This window comes from Hemitrygon akajei, chromosome 11 (assembly GCF_048418815.1).
Source record: "Hemitrygon akajei chromosome 11, sHemAka1.3, whole genome shotgun sequence".
In the NCBI taxonomy this organism is placed as follows: domain Eukaryota; kingdom Metazoa; phylum Chordata; class Chondrichthyes; order Myliobatiformes; family Dasyatidae; genus Hemitrygon; species Hemitrygon akajei.
The window spans coordinates 16,693,316-16,719,486 of record NC_133134.1 but is presented as its reverse complement, the minus strand read 5'-3'; the positions used below and the strand labels follow the sequence as shown (position 1 = coordinate 16,719,486).

Below are 26,171 nucleotides of genomic sequence, written 5' to 3'. Positions count from 1 at the left end.
CTTTTAGGTTTAGTATTGATGACATATATTATCTGTATATTTGCATTGATATTATTTTTGTGTATTTTTACTAATAAATACTGTTAAAAATAGTATCATCAGACTTCAACAGATACTCCTATCTTTGTTGGTAAGATACCCGGTTACGGGGTTCGTAACAGTCTCTGCGCAATATAGACAGTTCTGAGAGGTGACCCGACATATATAAAGAAAATAAGTTAATAAAAAACATTTAAAAAGCACACAAAGTGAAAAACGAAGATCTCAATTGTGTATCATCAGAGCGAACATTGAAGGTAATTGTGAATATTCAGCTAGCTGGCTGCAGAAATTTAAAAGGCACAGCATTAAATTTTAAAGCATCTGCTGATCACAAAAATCAAGCACCAGATCAAGTCTATGACACTGGTTGTTTTTATACCTTGCATAGAACCTTTAAAAAGTAGTAAAATACACAGAATGCACTGTAACCTTTTAATCAAAATATGACAGAGACTGAAAGCCTGCCATTACACTGTTGTTGTTCAGTAGCTGATTCATGTATTGTCCTGATGCTGCTGTGTTTCTTTTGTTCCCCTGCACATTATATTAATTTTATGTATTAATTTTTACTGTCAAATACACGTGTGATGAACAAGTGCGAGACAAAGACTACTTACTGGTATCACATACAGTTGCAAGAAGTTTGTGAACCCTTTGTGAACCTGGTTTTCTGCGTTAATTACTCATAAAATATGGTCTGATATTCATCCAAGTCAGAATAGACAAACATAATCTGCCTAAACTAATGACACAAACAATTGTACCTCCCATATCTTTATTGAACCCATTGTTCAATTATTCACAGTCCAGGCTGGAAAAAGTATGCGAACCCTTATATGTAGAACTTCCTTTACCAGCAATAACCTCCACCAAACGTTTCCTGTAGCTGCTGATCAGACTTGCACAACGGCGAGGAGAAACTTTAAACCATTCCTCCACACAAGACTGCTTCAGTTAATCAATATTTCTAGGATACCTTCTATGAATAGCCCTCTTCAGATCATGCCATAGCAGCTCAATTGGGTTAAGATCTGGATCTGACTTGACCATTCCAAAACACAATTTTTTTAAAATACCATTTTGTTGTTGATTCATTGTGTTTCAGGTCATTGTCTTGTTAAATTCTATTAAGCTTCAGGTGATGGACTGCTGCCCTGCTGACATTCTCCTGTAAAGTGTCTTGATACAATTTTAAATTAATTGTTCCCACAATTCTGAGCTATCCAGGCTAAGACAGCAAAGCAGCTCCAAACCATAATGCTCTGCCATGCTTCACAGCTGGGATAAGGTTTTGGTGTGCAGTGCTCTTTTTCCTCTAAACATGGTGGTATGCATTTCTGCCAAGAAGTTCAGCTTTATTCTCATCTGTCCACAGAACATTGTCCCAGAGGCATTTAGGAACATCTAAGTGGTCTCTTGCAAACTTGAGTTGTGCAGCAATGTTTTGTTTGGAGAGCAGTGGTTTCCCTCCATGGTGCCCTTCCATAAACACCATTCATGTTCAGTATTTTTCTTATAGTGGACACATGAACAGAGACTTTGGCAAGATCCAGAGATTGCTGCAGGTCTTTTACTGTTACCCTTGGGTTCTTTATCATCTCCGTCAGCATTGTATTCTATGCTCTTGGAGTGATCTTTGCAGGATGCACACTCCTAGGGAGGCTAGCAACAGTCCTGAACTCCCTCCACTTGTAGACAATTTATCTTACTGTGTTCCAATGAACACTCAGATGCTTTTGCAGCCTTTTCCAGCTTCATGCATCTCTACAATTCTTCTTCTAAGGTCCTTCAATTAAGTTTTGATCAAGACAAGGTGCACATAAGTAGATCTTTCTTGAGCAGAGCAGGATCTGTCAGTAACCTGACTTTGTGGGTCAACCTGCACCTCCAATTTCATCTCACTGATTCCAAACAGCTCTTGCAGAAGGCATTACCCCTAAGGTTCACATACTATTTTGAACCTAGACCAATTGTTTAAATAATGTACTCAGTATTGATGAGAGAAGGTACTATTGTTTGTGTGTTATTAGTTTAGGCAGATTGTGTTTATCTATTATGACTTAGATGAAGATTAGGCCACATGTATTGAGTAATTAATGCAAAAAAACAGGTATTTGCAAAGGGCTCACAAACCTTTCCTTGAAACTAGATTCAGAGTTGGAAATGACGGCGATCCCAAGCTATCTCATATATTCCAATATCTGTGTAAACTTCAGGCTTGCCCAGCTCGTGTTTGTCCAGGGAAATAGCCTTCGGCCCCGCCAAACTGGATAATCACTTTTGTGTGGATGCTGTGTAATACAAACCCACAACGCAAAATATCAGATAGTACACCATATGGAATTAAATGATTGAACTTTATGAATCTTAATCTGAATATAGGATTAGTAATGAAAATCAAAAAAGGGCCCAAGTCAAGTCAAAGTCACGTTGGAGCTCACTCAGCAGTCATTCTTCCACCATCGGTCTCTTCCAAGTGTTGCTGACTTTTGGACATTCAGATCCCAGTTCACTTCGTCCAGTGGTCTACCAGCTCTCACCACATGCGTCCTCCCTCTTCTTCTCTCCATGACAAAAGACCACAATAAAAAACACCCTTCCAGATACACAAGACAAAGCAACAATCTCTGATTGGCTAATATGCATGCTACGATCCTGTTATCTCCAGCCATAACCCAAACATTGCTGCTACAGAGCAACCGTTACCTCAGCAGTGAACATTACAGAGAAGCCATTACATTCTCCCCCCACTAGATTTAGTCATGTCCTCATGACGTTGAGATAATTCACCAACCCTTCCCTGCAAAACACAAAGCCCAATCCAGGTGCAAAAGGCAGTGACATAGCTCCCCAAAACAGTAGAGATCACGCCCTTTTCCCTAGGCGCTACATAACCCAACCTATCTAGTGGTGGCCTCTTAATTCTCTGCGACCTCAGTATCTCCTCACCTAACTCCTCAGGCTCAGACGCTACTAGGGATACTTCGGGTCTACTTGACGAGTCCTCCCCCGATCTATCACTCATGCCCCAGCTGGCTGGTGGAGCAGTGGCATCAGCACTGGACTTCGGAAGTGAAGGCTCCCAAGTTCGAACCCAGTCAGCAACCCCCCACCCCACCCAGGTACGCTTTCCATCTGTGCCAGGTTGAGCACTGAGCTAGCCACTCGGCCACGTTAAAAAAGGGTTGAGTCAGGAACGTTCATTCCGTGACCCGTTTAATCCAAAAGGAAACCAATCCTGACACTATGCGCTAGACACAAATGGCTGACTGTCTGGTGTGACAAGCTATGAATGAATGACTCATGCCCCCTGCAACTCTGAGCCCTCTGTCCCGTGTCCAGGCCCTGCTTTCTCTCCTTCAGGGTCCTGCTGTAACCCACGCTATCCACTCCAAGTGATAGTGGGGGGGGGGGGGCTATCACTTCAAGTGGAAGTGATAGCACGCCCCACTTCACCTGACTCAGTGGGAGAAGGGCCAGGAGTCTCTACCTCAATCAATGGTGAGTTAGCAAACGACAGCATGTACACACATCCAGATCATCATCCACCAAATCAGTAACCCTCTCATGAGTGGGGCCTGGCCCAGCCTCTCCTGCTGTGGGCCCGGCAGTAGCCCCGCATTTTTGCAGAGTCCTCTTACTAGGTGTAGGCTCCAAGTCGGGCTGTGGGTCTACCTGCACCTCTTGACCCAGGGGCAACAGGTGGTTCCGATGCAGAATCTTGACAGGCCCATTCCCCTCCTCTGGTTTCACCTGGAAAACTGGTAGGTTTGGCATCTGACTCTCCACCACATAGGGTGTGGCCGCCCAGCAGTCAGCCAACTTGCGCTTTCCAGGTAGCCCCAAATTCCTAATGAGGACTCGGTCTCCCAGCAGGAGTTGGGAGAACCTCACTTTCTTTTCATGCCTCCTATTTCCTCGATTCTGCTTGGCGGCCGCAACCCCAGCCAATTCATAAGTCTTTTTCAGCTCTCTCCTCCTATCAGATACATATTTCAGATAAGGCTTCAGTGGTAAGTCACCCTTGTCAGTTCCAAAACAAAGGTCAGTGGGCAACCTTGCCTCACGCTAAAACATCAGATAATATGGCAAGTACCCAGGAGCTTCATTTCGTCTAACAGTGAACCAGATGCCCAATATGTTGACTCCACCTGCTCTTCTTGCTGATTTCCAGGGTCCTGAGCATGTCTAGCAAGGTCTGATTAAACCTCTCAGGCTGGGAATTGCCCTGCGGGTGATAGGGCGTGGTCCTCGACTTCTCAACTGCAAGCATGCCCAATAACTCATAGATGAGTCTGCTCTCGAAGTCCCATCCCTGGTCACTATGTATCCGCCTGGGAAGGCCATAATAAATGAAATACTTCTCCCTTAACACTTTTGCCACCATAGTCACCTTCTGGTCCTTGGTAGGAAAAGCCCGAGCATATCTGGTGTAGTGGTCCGTGATGACTAAGACATTTGCCATGTTGCTGGCATCGGGTTCTATGGACAGGAAATCCATAACCACCAGGTCCAGGGGCCCTGCACTCTGCAAGTGGGACAAAGAAGCTGCCCGTGTAGGCAGCGCCTTCCGCCGTATGTAGCGAATGCACGACTTGCAGTATTTTTCAACCTCCGACTTCATTCGGGGCCAGTGAAACCAGTCTCTGAGCAATCCATAGGTCTTTTCCACCCCCATATGTCCAGAATCATCAGGTAGTGACTTCAACTCGATCCTCCGATACTTCTCGGGCAGAACCAGTTGGCAACGCCAAGGTCGGTCCAGGGGTGACGTGACCTGGTATAAGATCTGGTTCTTCAACTCCAACCGAGGCCATTCTTTCAGTAATGGAGGCACTGAAGAGTGTTCTGTCTTCTCCACCTGAGCTATGTCTCCCTTTTCAACCGCAGACCACATAGTGCCAATTCCCAGATCATCTCACTGAGCAGCTGCCACTTCCCCAGAACTCAATTCCTGCAGCTGATTTGTCTTCAGAGCAGTTAGATAACAGTAATCTTGGGGTATGGCATCATCAGAAGCCCCCAACTGATCCACTGCTCGATCCTGCCTCTCCTTTTTCTCTGCCTTCACAGTGACGGCAAACTGACACATGGCCTTCACCCAGGGGCAGGAACGCCCTCCCACTCCTCGTTCCTGTCCAGTTCCTCAGGCACCCATCGGGACAAAGCATCCGCATCAATGATCCGGCTCCCCAGCTGGTACTTTAGGCTGAAATCATAGGCAGACAAACGTTGCCAAGAACCAATGGCCAGTGGCATCCAGTTTCGCCAAGGTCAGGATATAAGTTAGGGGGCTGTTGTCCGTCCTCACCCCAAACTTGGCCCCGTAGAGACAGCCACTCAGCTTATCCACCACCGCCCATTTCAACGCCAGGAATTCCAAGTGCGTGAAATAGTTTCACTTGAAGGGCGACAAACTCCAGCAGACAAATGTCACAGGCTTCACCCCGGTGCCCTGATCCTGATACAGGATGCCCCCTAAACCCTCTCAGCAGGCATCTGTGTGCAGTACATACGACAATCATGGGTCCGCAAATGCCAACACTAGCACCTGAGTCAGCAGCTCCTTCAGCAACTGAAAAGCCTCCTCACATTTTACATCTGACCTCTGTCCAAAAGGCTCCGACAGGTTGGGATATTCTCCACCCTCCTGTCCTTTTGTTCCCCCCCCCCTTCTTCTCCAAGGGAGGGTAACAACACAGAAGCTGACTCAAGAGGTGACTCACTTTGACGTAGCCCTTCATGAATCTCCGATAATAACCACGAAACCTGAGGAACGAGCGCTAAGCGCTCACAGTCTGGGGCCTTGGTCAAGTGGTCACCACTTCTATCTTAGGTGGGTCTGTAGCTACTCCATTTTGGGAGATTATGCGTCCGACATAGCTAATTGACATTTTGCAGAACTGGCACTTGTCCGAGGAAAGTTTTAACCCTTTAGCTTTCAGGCGGCCGAGCACCTTCAGTAGCCTCGCTTCATGTTCTTCCAAGGTGGATCCAAATACTATGAGGTCATCCAAACACACCAACACCTCAGGCAAGTTCATATCCCCCACCATCTTCTCCATGACCTGCTGGAAGGTTGCAGGGGTTCCCGATATGCCCTGGGGCATCCTTTCGAATTAGAAGAATCCCAAGGGACATATAAGGCCATTTTCTCTTTGTCCGCCTCACTCATAGGGATCTGGTAATATCCACTCTTCAAATCCAGCACAATGAACCACCGCACCACTCAGACAGGCCAGTGCGTCTTCAACCCTCAGGACCGTACATTGTTCAGAGTCCTATAGTCCAAACACTTGTACCTTCCCGTTCTTCTTCTAGGCCACTACTATAGGGGATGCATAGGGGCTTCAGTGATGATCCCAGCTTCCTTCAACTTACACCAGTGCTGCCACAGTCTTCCACGTCTGCAGGGGCCAGTTGCCGCAACCTCTCTCTAAACAGGGTGTCCTCGGTCACCCAGATAGTGTGTTAAGTGCTCTTGAAACAACCCACATCAAACTTGCCACTGGAAACGACACCTTCCAGCTTCAGTATCTTCTCTACCAGTCTCTTTTTCCAACCCGGTGACACCGGGGAGTCCCCGAAGTTGAATGACTCAGCGGTCAACTTTTCCAATAGTTTCTCCCCAGCGTGCCTCACAGGGGCACCAGACATTACAGTCACCAGGAACAGAGGCGCCAGAAGCATCCCCCACTTGAAGGTGACCTCCATCTTCGTAGTGTTCCTGACAATCACTGCCATCCTGCTCGCCTGTACAACTGAGGGCTTCTGCAATTTGGGCCTCACCAGTACCGCAGCAGGAAACCCTGACTCCCCCTTGTGGTCATCTAGAGCATCCACTAAGAGGGCTTCGCCCTCAGGCACTCCGGGAAATTTGGGGGTCCCCATCAGTCTCATTACTTCCCCAGGCCTTACCACCATTGGTTTTGACTGGTGAACCACACAGTCCCTTATTTAAATTCGGTATCTGGCCCAATGCTGCCACGCACTCTCAAAAGCAGTCCAAAACACCTCACGCACGGACAAGGTTCCCAGAAAGCTCCGCCATCCTTCTCCTTGCAGGCCCCCATGAGCCTCCTCACAAGAGATATGTTGGTCCCCACTGAAATTGAAACGCTGCCCTCTCAACAGGGTCCAGGCAAACCAGCACCAATGTATCAAGAACCTCAGGCCTCCGAGAACTCCAGTTTCACTAACAAATAATCATTGTATGGATAATCACCAGCAATGATACCCCAGATCTCCAGTGCACTGAATGGCGTCAAGGGTAAATGCTTCAGATACCAGTTGTAAAACGAACAGTACAGTAACGTGACCTGCAACCCTGTGTCAAGTATGGCTTTAGCATATATTCCCTCTATTCGTAGCGACACAGAAGCGTGGTCCCACTAAGCCATCAGGAATAGGGTCTTTTGCTTTCGGGAGTACTTTGGTACATTGCTGGGAACGTGTGTCCCCCCCCCCCCCCCCCCCCCCACGAGATACCAGGCCGTTCCTTCACTGGGTCTCCTCTAAGTTTCCCGACATCTCCCTGCTTAGATACCCGGGGGCTCACTCTCCGAGGGGGTTCCTGCCACTCACAGTCCTGCCGGAAGTGTCCCTCTTCCTCACAATTATAGCACATGCTACCAGCCGCCCCTCTTCTCGCAGAACCTCTGCCACCCGCAGCCCTCTGCGTAGTCCGGCCCCTTGGGGGGGGAGGGGGTGCCCTCTCTACCAGTTCTATCATACGGAGGGTCCACACCCGCTGTTAACATCCAGGACATCGCCGTTCTCAGCTCTGCCACCATCTCCTTTACCATTTCTTGGGTTGGGCTGGCCCCAGTCACTTCATCACAAGGGGCTACTACCGAGGACCGTACCCTGCTGACGGAGTCCTCTCGCGTTCTCCTCCTCCCGCACCTCACCGATCAGCTGAACAAATGAGGGAGGGGGGTTACGTTTTACGGGACTGTCAGAGACCCCAAGCAATCATGTCCTGGGGCTGGGCGCCCTTGGCTATCTGTACCATCCTTAACTTATCCACCTCAGCTGCCCAAATGACTCCCCCCCCTCCCCCACCCCCCGGCACCGCAAACAATTTAGCTGTCTCTCTAGCTGAAAAAGGAATGCGGAAAGCTTCTCCCTCTTCTCCTGACGCATGTTTTGAAACTCCCTCATGAGCTCCAAAGGGCTCCCTCTCATACCAAAAGCGCTCTCTAATGTGTCTAGATACTCAGCAAGGGGAGCAGAGGGTTGGTTAACTGTCACGGCTCTTGCTAGATCAGCTACCGTCCCCCTCAAACTTTCAGCTAATCTCTGGCTCTTTTCGTCATCAGAGCACTGCCACTCATCTCACAACAGAGAGGTGTGCTCACCCACATCTCATACTCCTCCTCCCCCTCAGGGGTGGGCGTTATTCCAGAGAAAATTCTTAGCTTCCGGCAGGGACCCACTGCCTATGCACTGGGCCACTTATTTGCCAGGGAGGTAAGGGCTGATGCAAACTTAGAACTCTCACTCTTCACTGGGGGACAGGGACTAATTAAACTTTCCAAACCAGACCACCTTTCCCCTCACTCCTCAGAAACGACAGAACCCTGTCTCTGAAATCTCCGCCTCCAATGTAGGTTATATCTATCTTAACAGATATAGGGGAATACATGATCAATTTTGAAAAGCACTTTGTGTGGCACTATATCAAGTTAAAACCTGACAGACTGAAAGCAATATATTAAAATTGATTAAGGATTAACTAGCAGCACTGCACGGATGAGTACTTCGGCCTCGTCTTTTACGATTTATGTTAATCATTTAGATAAAGGGCATAGGGACTGTTCATAATGTATAGATGAGCTGAAAGTATAATGGTAAAGATAAAGATAGACTTTATTTGTCCAAGTGCACATTGAAATATAGTGAAATGCATCTTCGCATTAACAACCAGTCTGAGGATGGCATCGAGAACAGCTTGCAAATATTACCACACTTTCAGCGCCAATGGTTAACTGGGCCTTCGTTTAAACAGGGTAGCCACTTATTTGGAACACTATGCCTCTTAATTGGGACAGTACACTGTTGCTGAAATTTCGAACTTGTGTCAGTTGTCTGCACTTGTGTGGTTGTTAAGCACTACACCATCTTAGATCAATTTTAGAGACAGCTGTGTGTTTATGCTCATAAACCAGTGATTTTAGTCACTGCTAGTTGGTGAGAAATAAGCAGCAAATCAATTCAGAACTGTTCTGTTCACTGCAGTTTCAAGTATTGAGGCTTGTATCTCACTACTTCAAGTTAGGAACAATGAAGAATTTAAAGGTATTGACAATCATCTTGAAAAGGAAAATTTGAAGGATGCAATCATCTAAAGCACTGTGAAGGCAGTCCATTATTTGCACTAGGTGTCTGTGTGGATTTTGTTCATTTACAGTCGAAAGAATACTGCGGTGTACACTTGATGAATTTCTCTGTCGACTTAGGAACTACAGTTTTATAGTACTGTAGTAGTATTGTCACTGTTCTAATTTATTCTGCATTTTCATTTAAACACAATTACTCAGTCAAATGGCAGTTTGCCTTTTTTTATACATTAACTATTTACAAGAAACTTAAGAAACTTTGGTTAATTGGGGCAGCCACTTAATTGTGCCAAAATGTACTGGTCCCAATGTGTCTAAATTAATCACAATTCATTGTATTTTTTTTAAAAAAAAGACAAATTAGAAATGTGAGTCTTCTTATAAACATGACAGACATAAAACAGGTTTTCTTAATCTTTCAATATGAAGGGATTGGATATAAAATACAAAGTCGTACCTGGCCTGTGTTGCTTGTGACCAAAACTATGTACTACTTCAATGTACTGTTGTAATGTAATGATCTGTCAATGGCATGCAAAACAAGTTTTGTACCTCATTACATGAGAAAATAATCTATTTCCAACATTATCTTGTTTTTGGGGGTGTACGAGAAATATTAGACCAATTTATGGTGAAGGGATTATGTTAGAAGAGGCTAAGGCATGCTCCAATAGTTCGAGTCAATGAAAGGGAACCTCTGAAATAAAATTGTGAAGGACTCAATAGCGTAGAATCTAGGAAGACTTTTAACTTGGCTGGGTAGTCCAGAACCGGGCTATCACACAATAAATACATGGGGCAGTGAGGCACTAAGAACTGAAATGATAAAACTTTTCTACCCTTAAAAGGGCTGCAAAGTTTGGAACACTCTACTCCATTGATTTACAGATACTCAATTATTAAGTGCATTCAAGATATAATGATTAACTCTTTGTGGTGCACAGACGTGATGGTTCTGTTGCAGTCCTGCTCACCTGACTTGTAACATCTAGCAGTCTAGTGTCATCCATTTTATCTGCTAAGGGAATTATCCATCATCATCCTAGTAGCAATGTATGCGCCACCTCTGGCCAACATCAGGCAGGCACTGGAGGAGTTGAGCACTATGAACAGCAGGCACGAAACAGCCACACCAATGCTTTCCCTATCATTGAAGGGGATTTCAATCAGGCCGGCTTGAAGGAGTCTCTGAACTAAGCATGCATAAACATATCACCTGTACAACATTTGGGTCTTTTAAGAGACCCCTGGATAGGTACATGGAGCTTAGAAAAATAAAGGGCTATGGGTAACCCTAGGTAATTTCTAAAGTACATGTTCAACACAGCATTGTCAGCTGAAGGGCCTGTATTGTGCTGTAGTTTTTCTATGTTTCTAACCAGAGAAGCCAACACTCGACCACTGTTATAGCACTATCAAGAATGCTCACTGCATCACCCATACCCGCACTTTGAAAAGTTTGATCACCTGGCTGTACTTCTATTCCCGGCACATAGGCAGAGACTAAAGGCTGATTTATACTTGTGCGTACGGGCTATGCCGCAGCCTACGCCGTAACCCTGATTTTCACTTGTGTCACTTTACACCATAGCGAGCATGCGTTGGTGTGCGCCAAAATGCTAGATGGCGGTGGGGGTTTCTATGCCACTGTGTTGAGTTTCTTCGTGAGAGACATGGACGAGCAAATGCATTTCAAACACTTTTGCATGTTGGCAGGTAGATTTGACGATTTTGTTCATCTATTTCGTATCAGTGTATGCACAGCCTACAGACATGGCGGGAGAAGCAGCAACCGGAAATGTGTGGGAGGAAATGTGATGTTACCAAGTGGACCAATCATAGTTGTTGCTGTCTGTGTCACCACGACGCTTGAGTAACTTTTCTGGAGAGGTGCATGTCATCCTAAGGCATAGGTACGTGCTACCTACTGCACCGATGCGACGCACAAATATAAATCAGTCTTCAAGACCGCAGCACCAATGATGAGGACCAAGGTACGATCAAGGGAAAAAGAGGATTGCTTTGTGTTGGTGGACTGGACAATATTCAGGGATTCACCTTCAAATCTGAATGAATACACCACAGTTGTGTCCAACTGCATCAAGACCAGTGAGAATGAGTGTACGTCTTTGAGAACACATCCAAACCAAAACCCATGGATGAACCAGAAGATTTGTAGTCTGCTGAGGGCTAAATCTGTTGCATTCAAGACTGCTGATCCAGAACTATACAGGAAGTCCAGGTACGACCCCCAGAAAGCTGTTTTAAGGGTGAAGAAAATAATTCCAATTGAAATTAGACAGAATCGAATGCACGTCAGTTCTGCCTGGGTTTATAAACCACCACTTCCTATTAAACAAAACCCAACATCATGAATGGTTTCTAGATGAGCCAAATGCCTTTTATGGTTTGGAAAAGAGTAAAACTACACCTGTATGAATCCCTGCAGCATATGGTAACCTTATGATCTGTCTCAAAGGCCAGCATCAGAACAATCTTCATGAGGTGAACACTTTGCAAGGCATTAGGCCTTGATGGTAAACCAGATAGGGTTCTGAAAACCTGTGCCAACCAACTGGCAGAGTGTTCAAGGACATCTTCAATTTCTCACTGCTCTAGTCGGTGCTGGTATGATTCTTGCCCTTCAAAAGGGTGACAATCATACCAGTGCCCAAGAAGAGCACAGTGAGCTGTCTCAATGACTAACATGCAGTGGCACTCACATCCATTGTCACGAAATATTTTGAGAGGTTGGTCATGGCCAAAATCAATTCATGCCCAAAGACCTGCAACTTGTCTATTGCCACCATAGGTCTACAGCAGATGCAATTTCATGGGCTCTCCACTTGGCCTTGGATCACCTTGTCAATAGGAATACCTACCTCAGGCTACTGCTTGCTGATTACAGCTCAGTGTCAATAACATCATACCCTCAGTACTAACCAAGCGCAAAAGTCTGGGCCTCTGTACCTCCCTACCTCCCTCTCAACTGGATCCTCAACTTCCTAACTGGGAGACAACAGTCAGTGTGTGTAAGAAATAACATCCTCACTGATAATCAACACTGATGCATGTCAAGGATGTGTGCTTAACCCACAGCTTTACTGTCTCTGCTTCCATGATTGTGTAGCTAGGCACTGCTCAAACTCCATCTATAAATTTGGCAATGACACAACAATTGCTAACAGAATTTCAGATAGTAACAAGGAGGTGACAAGAACAAGAGATCAGCTGGTTGAGTGGTGTTCCAACAACAACCTTGCACTCAACGTCAGTAAAACTGAGGAATGGACTGTGAACTTCAACAAGTTGAAGTTGATACAACACACACCAATCCTTAGAGATCAGTAGTGGAAATGGTGAGCAGTTTCAAGCCCCTGGGTGTCAATATCGCTAGCGATCTACCTGGGTCCAATATATTGATGCAGTAACAAAGAAAGCATGACTGCAGTTATATTTCATTAGGAGCTTGAGGAGACCTGTTACATCACCAAAGACAATTAAAAATTTCTACAGATATAATTTGTACAAGATATTAAGAGGAATAGACAGAGTGGACAGCCAGCGCCTCTTCCACAGGGCACCACTGCTCAGTACAAGAGGACACGGCTTTAAGGTAAGGGGAGGGAAGTTTAAGGGGGATATTAGAGGAAGGTTTTTCCACTCAGAGAGTGGTTGGTGCGTGGAATGCACTGCCTGAGTCAGTGGTGGAGGCAGATACACTAGTGAAGTTTAAGAGACTACTAGACAGGTATATGGAGGAATTTAAGGTGGGGGGTTATATGGGAGGCAGGGTTTGAGAGTCAGCACAACATTGTGGGCCGAAGGACTTGTAATGTGCTGTACTATTCTATGTTCTATATATTGTGGAAAGCATTCTAACTGGGTGCATCACCTTCTGGTATGGAGCGGGGTTACTGAACAGGATTGAAAAAAGCTGCAGAAAGTTGCAAACTCAGCCAGCTCCAACATGTGCACTGGACTCAGCATCAATGACATCTTCATTAAGGACCCCCATCACACAGAACATGTCCTCTTCTCATTACTACCAAAGAGGTGACACAGGAGCCTGAAGGCACACAACTTTCTAGGAATAGTTCCTCCAATGCCATCAAATTTCTGAATTGACAATGAACCCATCCACACTATTTCACTATTTTTTGTACTATTTATTTAGTTTAATTTTTATCATATATTTCTTACTGCAATTTAAAGTTTTTTAAAATTATGTATTGCAATGCACTGCTGCCGCAAAACTACATTTCATAACATATGCCAGTGTTATTAAACTTGATTCTGCGACTGCCATCTGGTTCCAAATTCTACATATTGTGGGCTTGAAGATTAAAAATTAACATATTTTTCAGAGATGGACTGGAAGTCTTGATGGTTCTTTATTAAAATCATGTTGGATAGCGAAGATTTCATTTGGATTAAGAAAATATAAAGCATAAAAATCAGAATGGAAACTAGCCGCCAAGCAACCAGGAAGAAAGATGATAATAGGCCCATTAGCTTTATTAAATGGGGTGTATACATCAGAACAAAATAGCCAGTATAATTGGGCAGGGAGAGGGGCTTCTGGAAGGTGTGGCTCTAGCAAATTGGTTCTGATGTTGGGAAAATACAGGAAGGGCACAGAGACAGAAGGACCATGCTCAACACCCAAGCTATAAAGAAACATGTAGCAAAGGTGAAGCCAAAGATTCAAAAGGTATGCAGTCAAAGAAAGAATCCTGGTATAGTTTTGAAACTTGGAGTTGTGATAACAAATTATCAATATTTAAGAAAAAAATCAATAGTTTGGAAATAAGAGCAAATTAATGTTTAAAGAATTACTAAACCACAATGATTCACTTAAAATAGCTATTAGTTTGAATAGCAACTAACTTTGAAGATACCATGTATCACTCACAAGAACAAGTTTTTTTCCAATAGGCTTTCAATTAATAAGGTGTGAGAGGGGAAGGAGTAAGGACAGAAGGGGTAAAAATTACTAGAAGTTAGAGAAATCTATGTTCATGCTATCAGGTTGGTTGCTACCCAGTCAGAATGAGATGTTGCTTCTCCAATCTGAGTTTGGCGTCATTATGGAAATAGTGGAAACCACGGACAGACATGTCAGAATGGAAAGCCAAGTTGAAAGAACAGCCAGTGGGAGATCATGCATCTTGTGGCTGCGTTAAGATGCTCGATATAGTTGCCTAATCTGTGTTGGGACTCACTAATTTAAAGGAGGACCACCAGATACAATAGATAACCCTGAAAGACTCACAGGTGAAGTGTCACCTCACTTGCAAGGATTGCTTAGTGCTCTGAATGGTAATGAGGGAGACGTAGCACTTGTCACACTTGTGAGGTAAATGCCAGGAGGAGATCAGTGAGAGTAACAAGTGGATAAGAAAGGCAGTTTGCATGTATACAAAAATATACAAGGATGAAGAACTCATTTTTTCTTAAAAAAAGGCCACCATACCTGAACTAGCAAATAGTCTTAAATATTACAAGAAATACCGTAGATTTTTTTCATGCAAGTTTATTTTTTTTTTAAACCTGTGCCTTATGTAATCAATATGATTTAATGCAAGGACTTCACAGATTAATGCATCCACCATTCAAAGTCTCAGCTGGGGACTAGCAAGGATCTATATGCACACCTTTTGCAAGCAATTTATACAAAACAAAATCAATTTGACAATATTTAAGTACAAATAAATGAGGCCAAGGTTTTCCTTTTCAACAACATACATTTTGCTTAATACTGAAAGCATTTTGTAATATTTGATGTAGTTTTCTGTCCCAGCTGTGATATCTGAAATGTTTGCTGCAAGTAGAGCAAGCTAGGCCAATGCTACATCAGCTCAGTTAGGGGCATATGCTCAACAGTCCAAATAAAATTTCTCAACCTTGCAGCTTGATGCTAATCTCAAATTCCTTTCAGCTTGAATTAATACCTCCTTTGGAAATGACATTTAAGAGCACATGTGGTTTCTTAATAGTTACCATCACATGAATGGAGCTTGTTGGTTGCAAGTATGTAGACTAATGGATTAAACCAGATCTTTTGCTTTATTTGAACTACATTCTTAAAGTTAATCAATCTGTTGATGTACAAGCACTTCAAACCTTTGATAAAACAGGGTTAATCTGAATAAAAATTTTCAACTTTGCATTTCTGGATATGTTTAATTGCACACATGTACTTCTTGGGTACTGAATGAACCACTGCAAAGATTAGCTTCCTATACCATGAGCAGGACTTAGAATGCATTCTCTTGCAGTTCTGGGAGAAAGTTTGGATTGATCACAAGACTACTGATAGGAACTCATTCCCATTTACAATATTAGATTTACTACACCAGGAGAATACAGGTTTTTAAAAAAAGCACACCTCTTAATGCAAGTCTGCTTTGGAATGTATCCAACTTAACTTTCATAGAAATACTCTTGTTCTGTCTATATGAACTATTCCTAAGACTGTGCTGAGCACAGTTTTCACAGATTTCAGAATATTTTCAAATAGTTTAATTATGACCAATAAATACAATAAATTAAAAGATAGAACCAACTTTTGTTTCATCATATTGACCACAGTTTGATTGACTAATACATTCATATATCCCATCATCAGCAATAGCATACATTAACTTCAAATCCAGTAACTAGCAAAACACAAGAGAAAATGTTATTTCTGACATTAAAGCAATTACAATCAAGTTTCATTTACATGGAGCATTTTAGCAGGGAAAATGCAGCTAGTTTTATAAACAGATTGTATAAACGTTCACTGGAAGATAAAAACAGACTAAATCAACATCTTACCAAATAACAAATCAAGTATGAAAACATTAAGAGGCTACTTATGTTCAAGCATAGCTTTGCCACAAAACATCATTAGGCCCAGTAATAACAATGGATTTTTTACTGCAGTCAATAGTACCAAGCCATTTACCTGTATTCCCGAGCCTCATCGAATCGCCTTGTTGGACCAGCACGTTGTGGTGCTGTTTCCATAAGCAATTTCTGTGTAAGCCTGCTTACAGTAGCCAAATCTCTCCCTTTTTGTTCTTCTGTGTCTTGGTCACATTTCCATTCCTCATCTTCATTCAATGTAGGTAAATATCCTAATAAAGCTTTTCCTGTTCCAGACCCTGAGCTTTGATCACTAAACAACTTTGGACTTTCGCCACCTGTCCTTGTATATTCCAAATAAATATCAGACTTCAGGAATACAGGGTAGGTGTTCTCCTCCATCATTGTCTGAATTTCAGTTTGGGCCTGGTCAAACATAGCAGGATCTATCTGTTGCTTCATAACACAATCCTTAATGAAACTTTTTGTGGCTGGTTTGATCTGTCTAGATACAATACCATTGTTGTCCAGAATGTACTTCTTGTATATGGCTTTTGCTAATTTCAGCCTCTTTTCTTCATTAGAATCATTAGGTTCCAGTTTCCTGAATCCACTGCATGCAAACCAAAAATCCAGAAGGTCCGCACAGTCTTCTTGCTTTAAAAAAGTCCTGAATAAATTTATTCCATCCTGATCATCCAACAAAGAGTGCAATGACTCTGCCCATTTCAGGTATGGGGGTGTTGGGGAAGCACTCCCCTCTGGTTCGTAACCCAAATCCAAATCTGGCCTCCGTGGGGTTGCTGTTGAAGCCTCACTTTTAAGTCCATCATTTTTTATGGGATAGAAACCGTGGTTTAATTGCCTACTGTCTGTGGATGCCAGCTCACCTTCTTCGCCTGGAACAGGTGGTCTTGGTGCATCTTCAGTAAAACTTCCCCCAAGGTCTGCCAAATACGCCTTTCCCCTTGCACTCATTTTTGTAGCGACCACACACGCAGCACAAAATCCAGTACAATCCCAATTCTTTCCAGGGTCAAGTATTCAAGCAGGAAACAAATATTGGTTGTATTGTATTCTTCCTGTAATTAAAAATAAAATTAATTGCTGTAATATTTTAACAAAACATCTAAAATAATTCAATTATTAATTTCAAAGCCACCGATCAGAAATGACGTCGACTTAGAGCCATCAGGTCAAAACAAACATTTTTTTCCGATTCCCCTTCCCCATAATATTATGAGCAAATGAAAACAGAATGAGTATTTCTCTTTTCCCATAATTTTTCAACATCACTTCATCTCAAACATTCTTTAACATTCATATCCCATTATTGCATCAGAAGCAAACAGTAAACTTTCAACTCTGAAACATAGTATTTTGCACTACAAAAGATGAACACCATTCTTGATAATTCTATAAAGATTTTACTTAGCATTCACTTTACCATTTTCCCATAAAAGAATGGCATAATTTTCTCCTGTGTACCATTTGGTGTTGGTTAAAACACAGTACGAGAAAGTGTAGCTGTATTCAAGTCTCAGATTTCTTACAGAAGCTCCATTTCACAAGGGACAGAAAATGAGGAAAAAGATGTGTTTACAATTTAGTAACCACAGCAGTTGTTTTGAGTTAAAAAGAAAAAAAAATCTATGCAATGGAGTTTGCTGCACAGCAGCATTATCACCTGCATTTTAAAATCTGGATACACGCTGCTCATGAATTTGAGGACATTTAAGATTGACATTTCAGCAGATTACCAAGGTATGAACTTTCAAAGATGCTGTTAAGCCCCAACTCTATTTGCCCTATCAGTGCATATTAAATATTCCATTAAGAACAGGGGTGTTCTCTTCCACTCTGGTAACATTCATAGTTCAAACAAGATCATTAACACAGATCTTATCATTTAAAACAGCAGTTCCTCAGTTCTTACGATATGCAAATGATCTTACTATATCTCATTACAAATACAACTACACCTGGAAAGTAATTAGGTTACCTTGAAGTGCCCTAAAATTATATGGTGCTACAAAGATAATGCCTTGTGCAATGTTTTTTTAAAAGATAAAATTTTCCTGATGGAGGATATTGTTTGCAATTTTTGTGAACTATGCTTTGTCATTCTTCCAACTCAAAATCACCAATGCATAATGATACAAAATATGACCAAAAATGATTGCTTCCAACCCTGAAGTATGTGTTACCTACCAAAATTCATTCCATTACATATTTCACTTATAGGTAAACATCTGACATTGCTATAGTTTTAATTTCATGGTTTTCATATCCACTATTATAAATACATTCTAGATAACTTCAGTTTCAGCAAAATAAAAACTCTTTTTGATAAATCATAAAAGTTTTATCATTTGATTATTTGTTAAATCTCTTTAGTTAATTAGAAGACCTTGAGTTACCATCATCCATTAAAAATTAAGATTTCAAATATTAAAAATAATTGAAAACTATTTGCAGTATGACATTCACAAAAATGGAAACAAGCAGCCATAAACACTAGAGATTCTGCAGATATTGGAAGGGTCTTGGCCTAAAACATCAACTTTTTATTCCTCACCCAGACACTGCCAAACCTGCTGATTTCCTCCAACATAGTGTGTGTTAACACAAGCAACCAACATCTAGTCACTTCACACCCATAAATTGCATACCCCCTCCCATGCATACTGAATATTTGCAATATTACTCCTTCTGTACAAGCTAACAAACCATTGTTTACAGTAAATCATGATTATTCCCCTTGCTGTTTCTGTATAATTCTGTATTACCGTATGCAAGAGCTTGATAAGGGCAAAGCGGTTAAATTACCTAAATTATGAAATTGTGAAATAGAACTGCCATAGAAGTTCAAGTCCATAGCTTCCTTTAGAATTGAAATTACTTCTAACTAGATGGAACGGTAAATCAAAATTTTCCTTTACCAAAAGCCAGCTGTCGCTTCAACTTAAACTGAATTACACTGGTTAGCGTATAATGGAATCACAGCCCATTTAGACTTCCAACTGAAATCAGATTTGCTTGTTATTTTAGGAAGGAGGCAAGAAGATTTAAATTGTACATAATAAAATATATTCTGCATTTTGCCAAAATTGCCTAGTACGTACAATGCTAATGAATATCTTCCAATATACAGTAACAGGATATATGAAGGGGAAGCAAAAGATATCCCATTAAAAATGAGAGACTCTTTAATAGAGTAAGAGACTTTGTAACCTGTCTCCTACACGAGGGAAAGGGCAGTTTAGATGAAAGACCCAAACGTGTTGCTGGGGAATGCCCATCCCAGATACTTCATGCAAACGGTTTAATAATTCATAAAGTAATCGTTACAATTGTGACGATACAATATACACAGCTTGTTGCAGTGGACGCAATCATATTTCCACAAGTTAAACTACATGCACAGACTTGAAGTATAAATTTCCAGCAAGTTTAAAATCACCTTGCACATTTCAAAATATAACAGAAACTAAAAAAATTTGCATATGTGCAGAATTAAATTCTCCAATTAAAAATTCTGCATTGTGCTAATTGGAAAGATCAGAATATCAGGAATTGTTACAACAATCTACACGAGATCCAGAGTGGCCTACTTTTCAATGATGCACTCCACAGGGGAACCAACTGCTGATAAATATATTCATTTTCTGTTTTAAAAATCCTACTTGAAAACGAATCGTGGTGCAGAATAAAAGCGATAACAAATTATACAGCCATCATCTGCACAAACCAAGCCACATTTAGCCCATGTTTTAAATTAAATAATTAAAACAGACCTTCAAAACACTGTTCCAATGACATATACCAAATATAAAAATAACAAACGATACTCTACACTCACAAGCATCGACCTTCATTTAAAGCAGCCTGTCCGTTTGATGTTTTGAAACCTCCTACAATCGCGGTTTAATCTGCTGCAATGTTTAAGCTATTATTCCTTAGATACTTTTACCAATGAATCGTTTCCTGAAGGGCAAATTTTTAATCGCCCACCTTCAAACTATAGTCAAATAGATCTATCTGAACGTGCTAGTTGCAGAGATTGCAGATCAGGTTGAAACAGAATCGCTGTACCATCCACTTGCGAGAGGTTTGTGCACGAGTCTTCTTGATCTGACTGATGCGTCTGCAGCCCGCATCACATTCATTTCTTGGCCTCTCCGACAACGTGGGGGGATGGGAAAGTGCAAACGAGACCCCTTTTAGCTACTTGCAGTTCTCGTTTGCTTCTAATAGAAACTGTTCAGGCCCCTTGCTTTAATAACATTCCAGCTTATGCAACTTTATAACATCGAATATCATTGCAGTAATCAATCTGGAAAGGATCCCGCTAGAAACAAATCTTATCTAAACTTGATCTAGAAATGATTGGCATAAAATCCAAGTACAATTCAACTCACCGCCCCCCCCCCCGCACATTTTCAGGAACCTTTACCTCACTGCAATTAAACATGCTTCTAGCTTCACGACCTACCTTTAAAAAAATCGTGCTCTGTTTTATGCGCGCATCAGAGATCTTTAAAGTCCAAATGGGCAAAGGTGATTAACAACAGGAAAATACTTAAACACTTTCTTTGTTATTTTCAATCTCTCGCATACTCAGAGACACATCCACATTCCCTGGCTCCTCTAAAGACGATCCGAATAGCGCCCCCTGTCCAAGGATTTGCTTTGCATGGAGTTCAAACATCACACAACCCTGAAAATCCACCGGCCTAAAAACACTCATTCTACACGGCAAAAAACACTCGCCAAAATAGCAAAAAATATATATATACATATAAAATCAACACTTCCTGCTGCTGCTGATTTACACTTGGCACGATCAGATCTGAATATTCCTCGGGAAGTCAGAATGCCTTTGTATTCCACACGATGTCATTCTCGCAATGTGTGCTAGTACTTCATTCATTAGAGATTTCCAAAATACTAGAAAACATTCATCAATGTTTACATTCCTATAGAAAATGACATGAATTCTTGGTACTTTCACACTGCCATACTAAATGCCGCATTGTGTAAACTGGGGTTCACGTTATTGGGGCTTCAACCGCACACACAACCTCAGTTTTGGGGCAATAATATTTATCAACAGAAGACAATTTGAGAGAAAAAAATCGCCACTAAGAGCAGTGTTTTGTTTGCTGTTTTTGTTTTGATATTAGGCCATAAGTCATTCAGCAGAGTTGGAAAGAAAAGTCAAAACCGGAATGCAAAACAACTTATGGATCTCTACATGCAATTAGATCTGGTCAGAAATAGTTAAACTAAACATCTCTCTTTTAACCACCGAATCATAATAACAAAGTTGAAAAATGCAGTTATCTCTACACACCATCAGCAGTCCTTAGATGTTCTATTGTTAATGACACTAGTTATGTTATAAACCTGGTACTAATTATCCTTTGAAACAATTTGCCAAAGTATCCTCCTTCAGCAGCAACAGTGAACATATGCAATAATAATTAATTTAACCCAATGTGCATATTTACAATTGCAATCCAAGTTACCATAACCACTTAAATAGTGCGTATTACAGCCGTGGATATTTATCAAGGGCAAAATGCTCCAGATATTTGCTTTCACATCCATCACCTTTCCATCCATCTTCCTCTGTAAATTGTCTTTAAATATTTTTTTAAATATGTGGGATTAAAAGAACCCACGGCACTTCATACACTTCATGTCTGTTTTTTAAAAATTTTAGCTGATTTTAGATCGACCTTTGATAGGCAAAGGAGTAATTTATATTAAAAGTTCAAAGGTTAGCCAAGGTCAAACTTCCCACTAATGCATACACCTTTATAAATAAACCGCAGTTACACATTGCTCGCAAAGATTCAATTCGGAATTACTCTAGTTAATTAAACTACTTGATTACAAACGGACTGCCTTTTTCAAACTGTGCAGCAAGTTCCTGAAATATCGTTCAACTCTCCAAATATGATCCACGTTACGGGGAGCGGGAAAGTCCTGAAATCGTCTCAAACTTTAAACAAATACACAAAATGCTGATTTAAAAATGAATTAATTGGCGAGTTGCCTATAATAAAGATATTTGAATCTAGGCAGTGTGTTGACAGACTGAATGTGATCAGTGCAAAAAGATAGGATGGAGCACACCTGCCAAAAATTGCTCCGGAAAAGCTAAAAAGATGCAGGTCAGTGCTCTTATGTTTAGTTGACCAGAGTAACATTAAGAGGAATGGACAAACGCTGAGGCACCACACTTTTGTGTTCAGCTAATGTTTTTGTATGCAATGTAACAGCTAACGCAGCTCAGGAACGCGAACAGATGTCACTACTATTTGGACCAACAACTGTGAAGTTGGGCAAAGTTTCCAGCCATTAACTGACTGGATCCTCTGCAGCTCCCCTTTCTAAAGGAGCAATGTTTTCCTTTATGGAGGAACTGCTAGCTTCCCTCTTTTTCGCTGCGATAAAATAGAAAGAGTTGCCACACAACGCGAGAATGGAGTGCGGTTGCTCTTCAGAGAGAGGGAGGGGGGAAACGTGCCATTAACAAAACCGATAAGTGCAAGCCGATCAAGAAAGTTGCAAGACCCGGTTCTCTCTCTCTCCCCCCCCCCCTTTTTTTTTGAGCCAAGTGCAAGTCACACGTTGTACTTCTGAGAAAAAGTGCAAGTCCCAGATTTTTTCCCCTTCTGAGAAACATGCAAGGCTCAGAATTTGCAGCAGTGCAACTACTTTTTTCAGTTGCTTTAACCTCATCTCCCCCCCCCCCCCGCGCCACTAAAGAAAATAGCTTGCCGCAGGGTGGCCAAGCCACTTTCACAGCCCCTCTCACCACCCCCCTCCCAACACAAACACGCACAACACACAGAAAGGGTCAGATTTACCTGTTCACTCTTACCCCAAATCCTACACATGCACCGCGGCAGGCAACAACTCCTCGCCCCAGCCGAATCTGTTGCAAAGTTTCTTCCAGGACGACGATCCGCCGCGGCGGCCGGGTAGAAACGGCGGCGACGGCCGCCTCCGCCCCGGCTCTTCCATGATTTACTTTAACGTGTGTACGGATATTTTTAAAAATATTTTTAAGAACCCCTCCCCCTCCACGATTAAATAAAATTTAGACAAAGACCGAACCAGATTTTTTTTAAAAAAAAAACACCCTCCGGGGAACGGCGTTAAATCTTGAAGGAGAGAGGGGTTTTTTTTGAAGGGGGGAGGGTTTGATGTGTCTTTTTCTTCTCCTGGAGCTGAGGAGAAATGTCGACGCCTCTGCCTCCCGTTCCCGGCGCCTGCCGCCCACCCGCTCGCGACTAACCGCCTACAACGATTTAACTCGAAGCCCCTGCACCGCGAGCCGACATCAAAGCGCGCCGCCGCCGCCGCCAGCAGCACCAGGTCCTGACAGCTCACCACACACCTTACTCACTACTTTCCTTCCTCCACCCTTTTCCTCCTCTCTCTTCTTTTCCATTCTCCAGTGTGTGTGTGTGTGGGGGGGGGGGGGGGAGAGACAGAACAGGCACGTATATTTCAGCCACCACAAAAGGGAAGAAGCGAAAGAGAAGTTTCCCCCTCTATTCGCTCTCCCTCCCCCGAATTAGAAAAAAATCCATCTGTTCATCAGGTCGGACCTCATCAAAGCATTCTCTTACTGAAAGCGCTCGGCGACCCATTACCTCATCGACGCCCTGCGGTTCCCAGGTTGCTGATTGGCTCATTGGGGTCGAGCGGCGTCCGAAAGGCATGTAGGGAAATGTAGTTTAATGACTATTTTTTACGACACGGGGAGGGGGCGGAGGCAGGAGGAAAGAGGAGGGGGGGCTAAAGGTCCCAGGGAGCATTGCGAATTAGGCGCAGGCGCAGTTCCATAACGGCGTCTTCTGAAGAATTGGCTTGGTTGTTCATGGAGCGTAGGTAGTAACTATATTGGATGAACAACAGTCTGGCTCCCTTCCTCCTTCCCTCCCAACAACATACATATTTTCCTAACCGGTTGTATGTTTGACTTTGTAGGTCATGCCTGCACGAACGATTATAGAGCATGGATAAAGGTCCTTTGGCCTACACCTGTTCATCGTGACTGAGATGTATATTAAAACTAATTTCATTCCCGAGTATTTAGCCAATGTCCCTCTAAACTCTTGTCTGCATACTTCTTAAATGTATCTAACGTACTTGCCTTAGCAACTTCCTCTGGCAGCTGGTTCCATGTATCCACCAGCTGGTGTGTACAGAAAAAGTTGCACCTCAGTTTCTTATCAAACCTTTCACCTCTAACGTTTAAGCTATGTACTTATTTTTCGACTTCTCAACCCTGGGGGGGGGGGGGGAAACTCGCCCCGTAAGATCATGTATATCCCCATGACTTCACCTCTCAATCTCCTATACAGCAAGGAGTAAATCTAATATAGGTACCTGCTGAATGCAACCCAGGCCCATCCACTGGTGCATTAACAAAATGGAATTTCTTTCTCACAATATAAAGTTTTATTCCCCTTTTTGGCATTAATTTTTGCTAATTAAGAAACCAACTTGGCTCCCCAGTTTTCTAAGCAACACACACAAATTGCTAGAGGAACATGGCAAGTCAGATAGCATCTATGGAAATGAATAAACAGTCAACGTTTTGGGCCAAGACTCTTCTTCAGGACGGATTTTCACACCTCTTGGGAGATCTTCCCGCCAAAGCTTCCAGCTTTGTAGCAACTTTGTGGTTCAAGTTCATTGTCATTCAACCAAAATTAAACATTGTTCCTCTGGGGCCAAGGTCCAATATACAGTACATATAGTCACACACAGCATATAGAGTCACAAAATAATATTAGCACAAAATCCTGAGTGGCATGGCCTGAACATTGACAGGTTGAAATAAAGCTGCTGTTTGCCTGGCTGAATTTGAATCCTTTGACTGCTCCCACTTTCACAATATCACAATGAAAATTCACGTAGGCCCAAATAATCCCTGTACCTTTGTGAAATACACAGAATAGCTTTTGGTTGAGCTCTTAGGCATCCTGTCTCAACTACTTTTTCGATATAATTGTCAACTAATGCTACTTCTCTCACATAGAACTAATAATTTCATTACCTTTGCTATCAAGTTCCACCCTGCTCTAACCTTCACAGAGGTTGTTTCTGCAGTTTCCCTTCTCTTTCTAGATCTGTGTCCCAGTCTCGGGGTTTAGGTTAGTAACTAAGATCCACTGCAAATCTGCGGAATCAACCCCCCCCCCCCCCCACCCCACAGCTATCACGACAATCACTCATGCCACCTAGACACCTACATGGATTCTATCCTTTTCTCATAGTTCCTTCATCTCCGTCATATTTTCTCTAGTGATAGGATTTTCCACACACGTATACTGTGAGTTGTCTTCCTTCTTCGTGAATCATGGTTTTCCTTCCAACACAGTGAACTGAACCATTGACCCTGTCTTATTTATTTCCCTCCTTTCTGGTCTCACCACTTCTCTTCGTGGAAAGAGGAATGACAAACTTCTCCTGCTCATCACTCTGCATTGAAGGAAGCATCTTTTGCAGTTTCTTCCCAGGTTCCCCAACACATCTTCCACACCCCTTGCAGCATTTCCAAGGGAATTTGTCCTTTCAAATCTGCTTTCTTCCATCTTCACTAAACACTCCTCTACTTTCACCACTTTCCGATGCACCCACAGGAGATACAACACATGCCCTTTCATCTCTGCCTTTTCCAACATCTGCAGATCCAAGCAGTCCTTCAGAATGAAGTGACAAATACTCACACTTCTAATCTATTGCATTGCATTCTGTGCTCAGAGGGTTCAAGTTAAAGTTTATTTATAAGTCTAACTGTACATATTCACAACCAAACAAAACAATGTTATTATGGACCATGGTGCACCCACAATACATATATCACACGCAACACTTAAAACAAATATTACCACAAAAAAATTAAAA

At 42.4% G+C, this 26,171-nt stretch overlaps 1 protein-coding gene across 7 annotated transcripts in view; it reads right to left on the bottom strand.

Annotated features, from left to right (window-relative positions):
- axin1 (axin 1) overlaps positions 1-26,171 on the bottom strand; it is a 164,181-nt gene that overhangs the window by 127,957 nt on the left and 10,053 nt on the right. For 2 of the 7 annotated variants that reach the window (XM_073060271.1, XM_073060278.1), the window contains exons 1-2: positions 23,117-23,868; positions 16,336-17,317 (exon numbers count right to left, since the gene is read on the bottom strand). In XM_073060271.1, the coding sequence (XP_072916372.1) occupies positions 16,336-17,213 (878 nt within the window). In that variant the 5' untranslated portion in view covers positions 17,214-17,317; positions 23,117-23,868. Of the gene's footprint in view, positions 1-16,335; positions 17,318-20,330; positions 20,394-20,730; positions 20,753-23,116; positions 23,869-26,171 lie in introns of those variants that run through there. The other 5 variants (XM_073060273.1, XM_073060275.1, XM_073060277.1 and 2 more) reach the window with 5 other exon arrangements.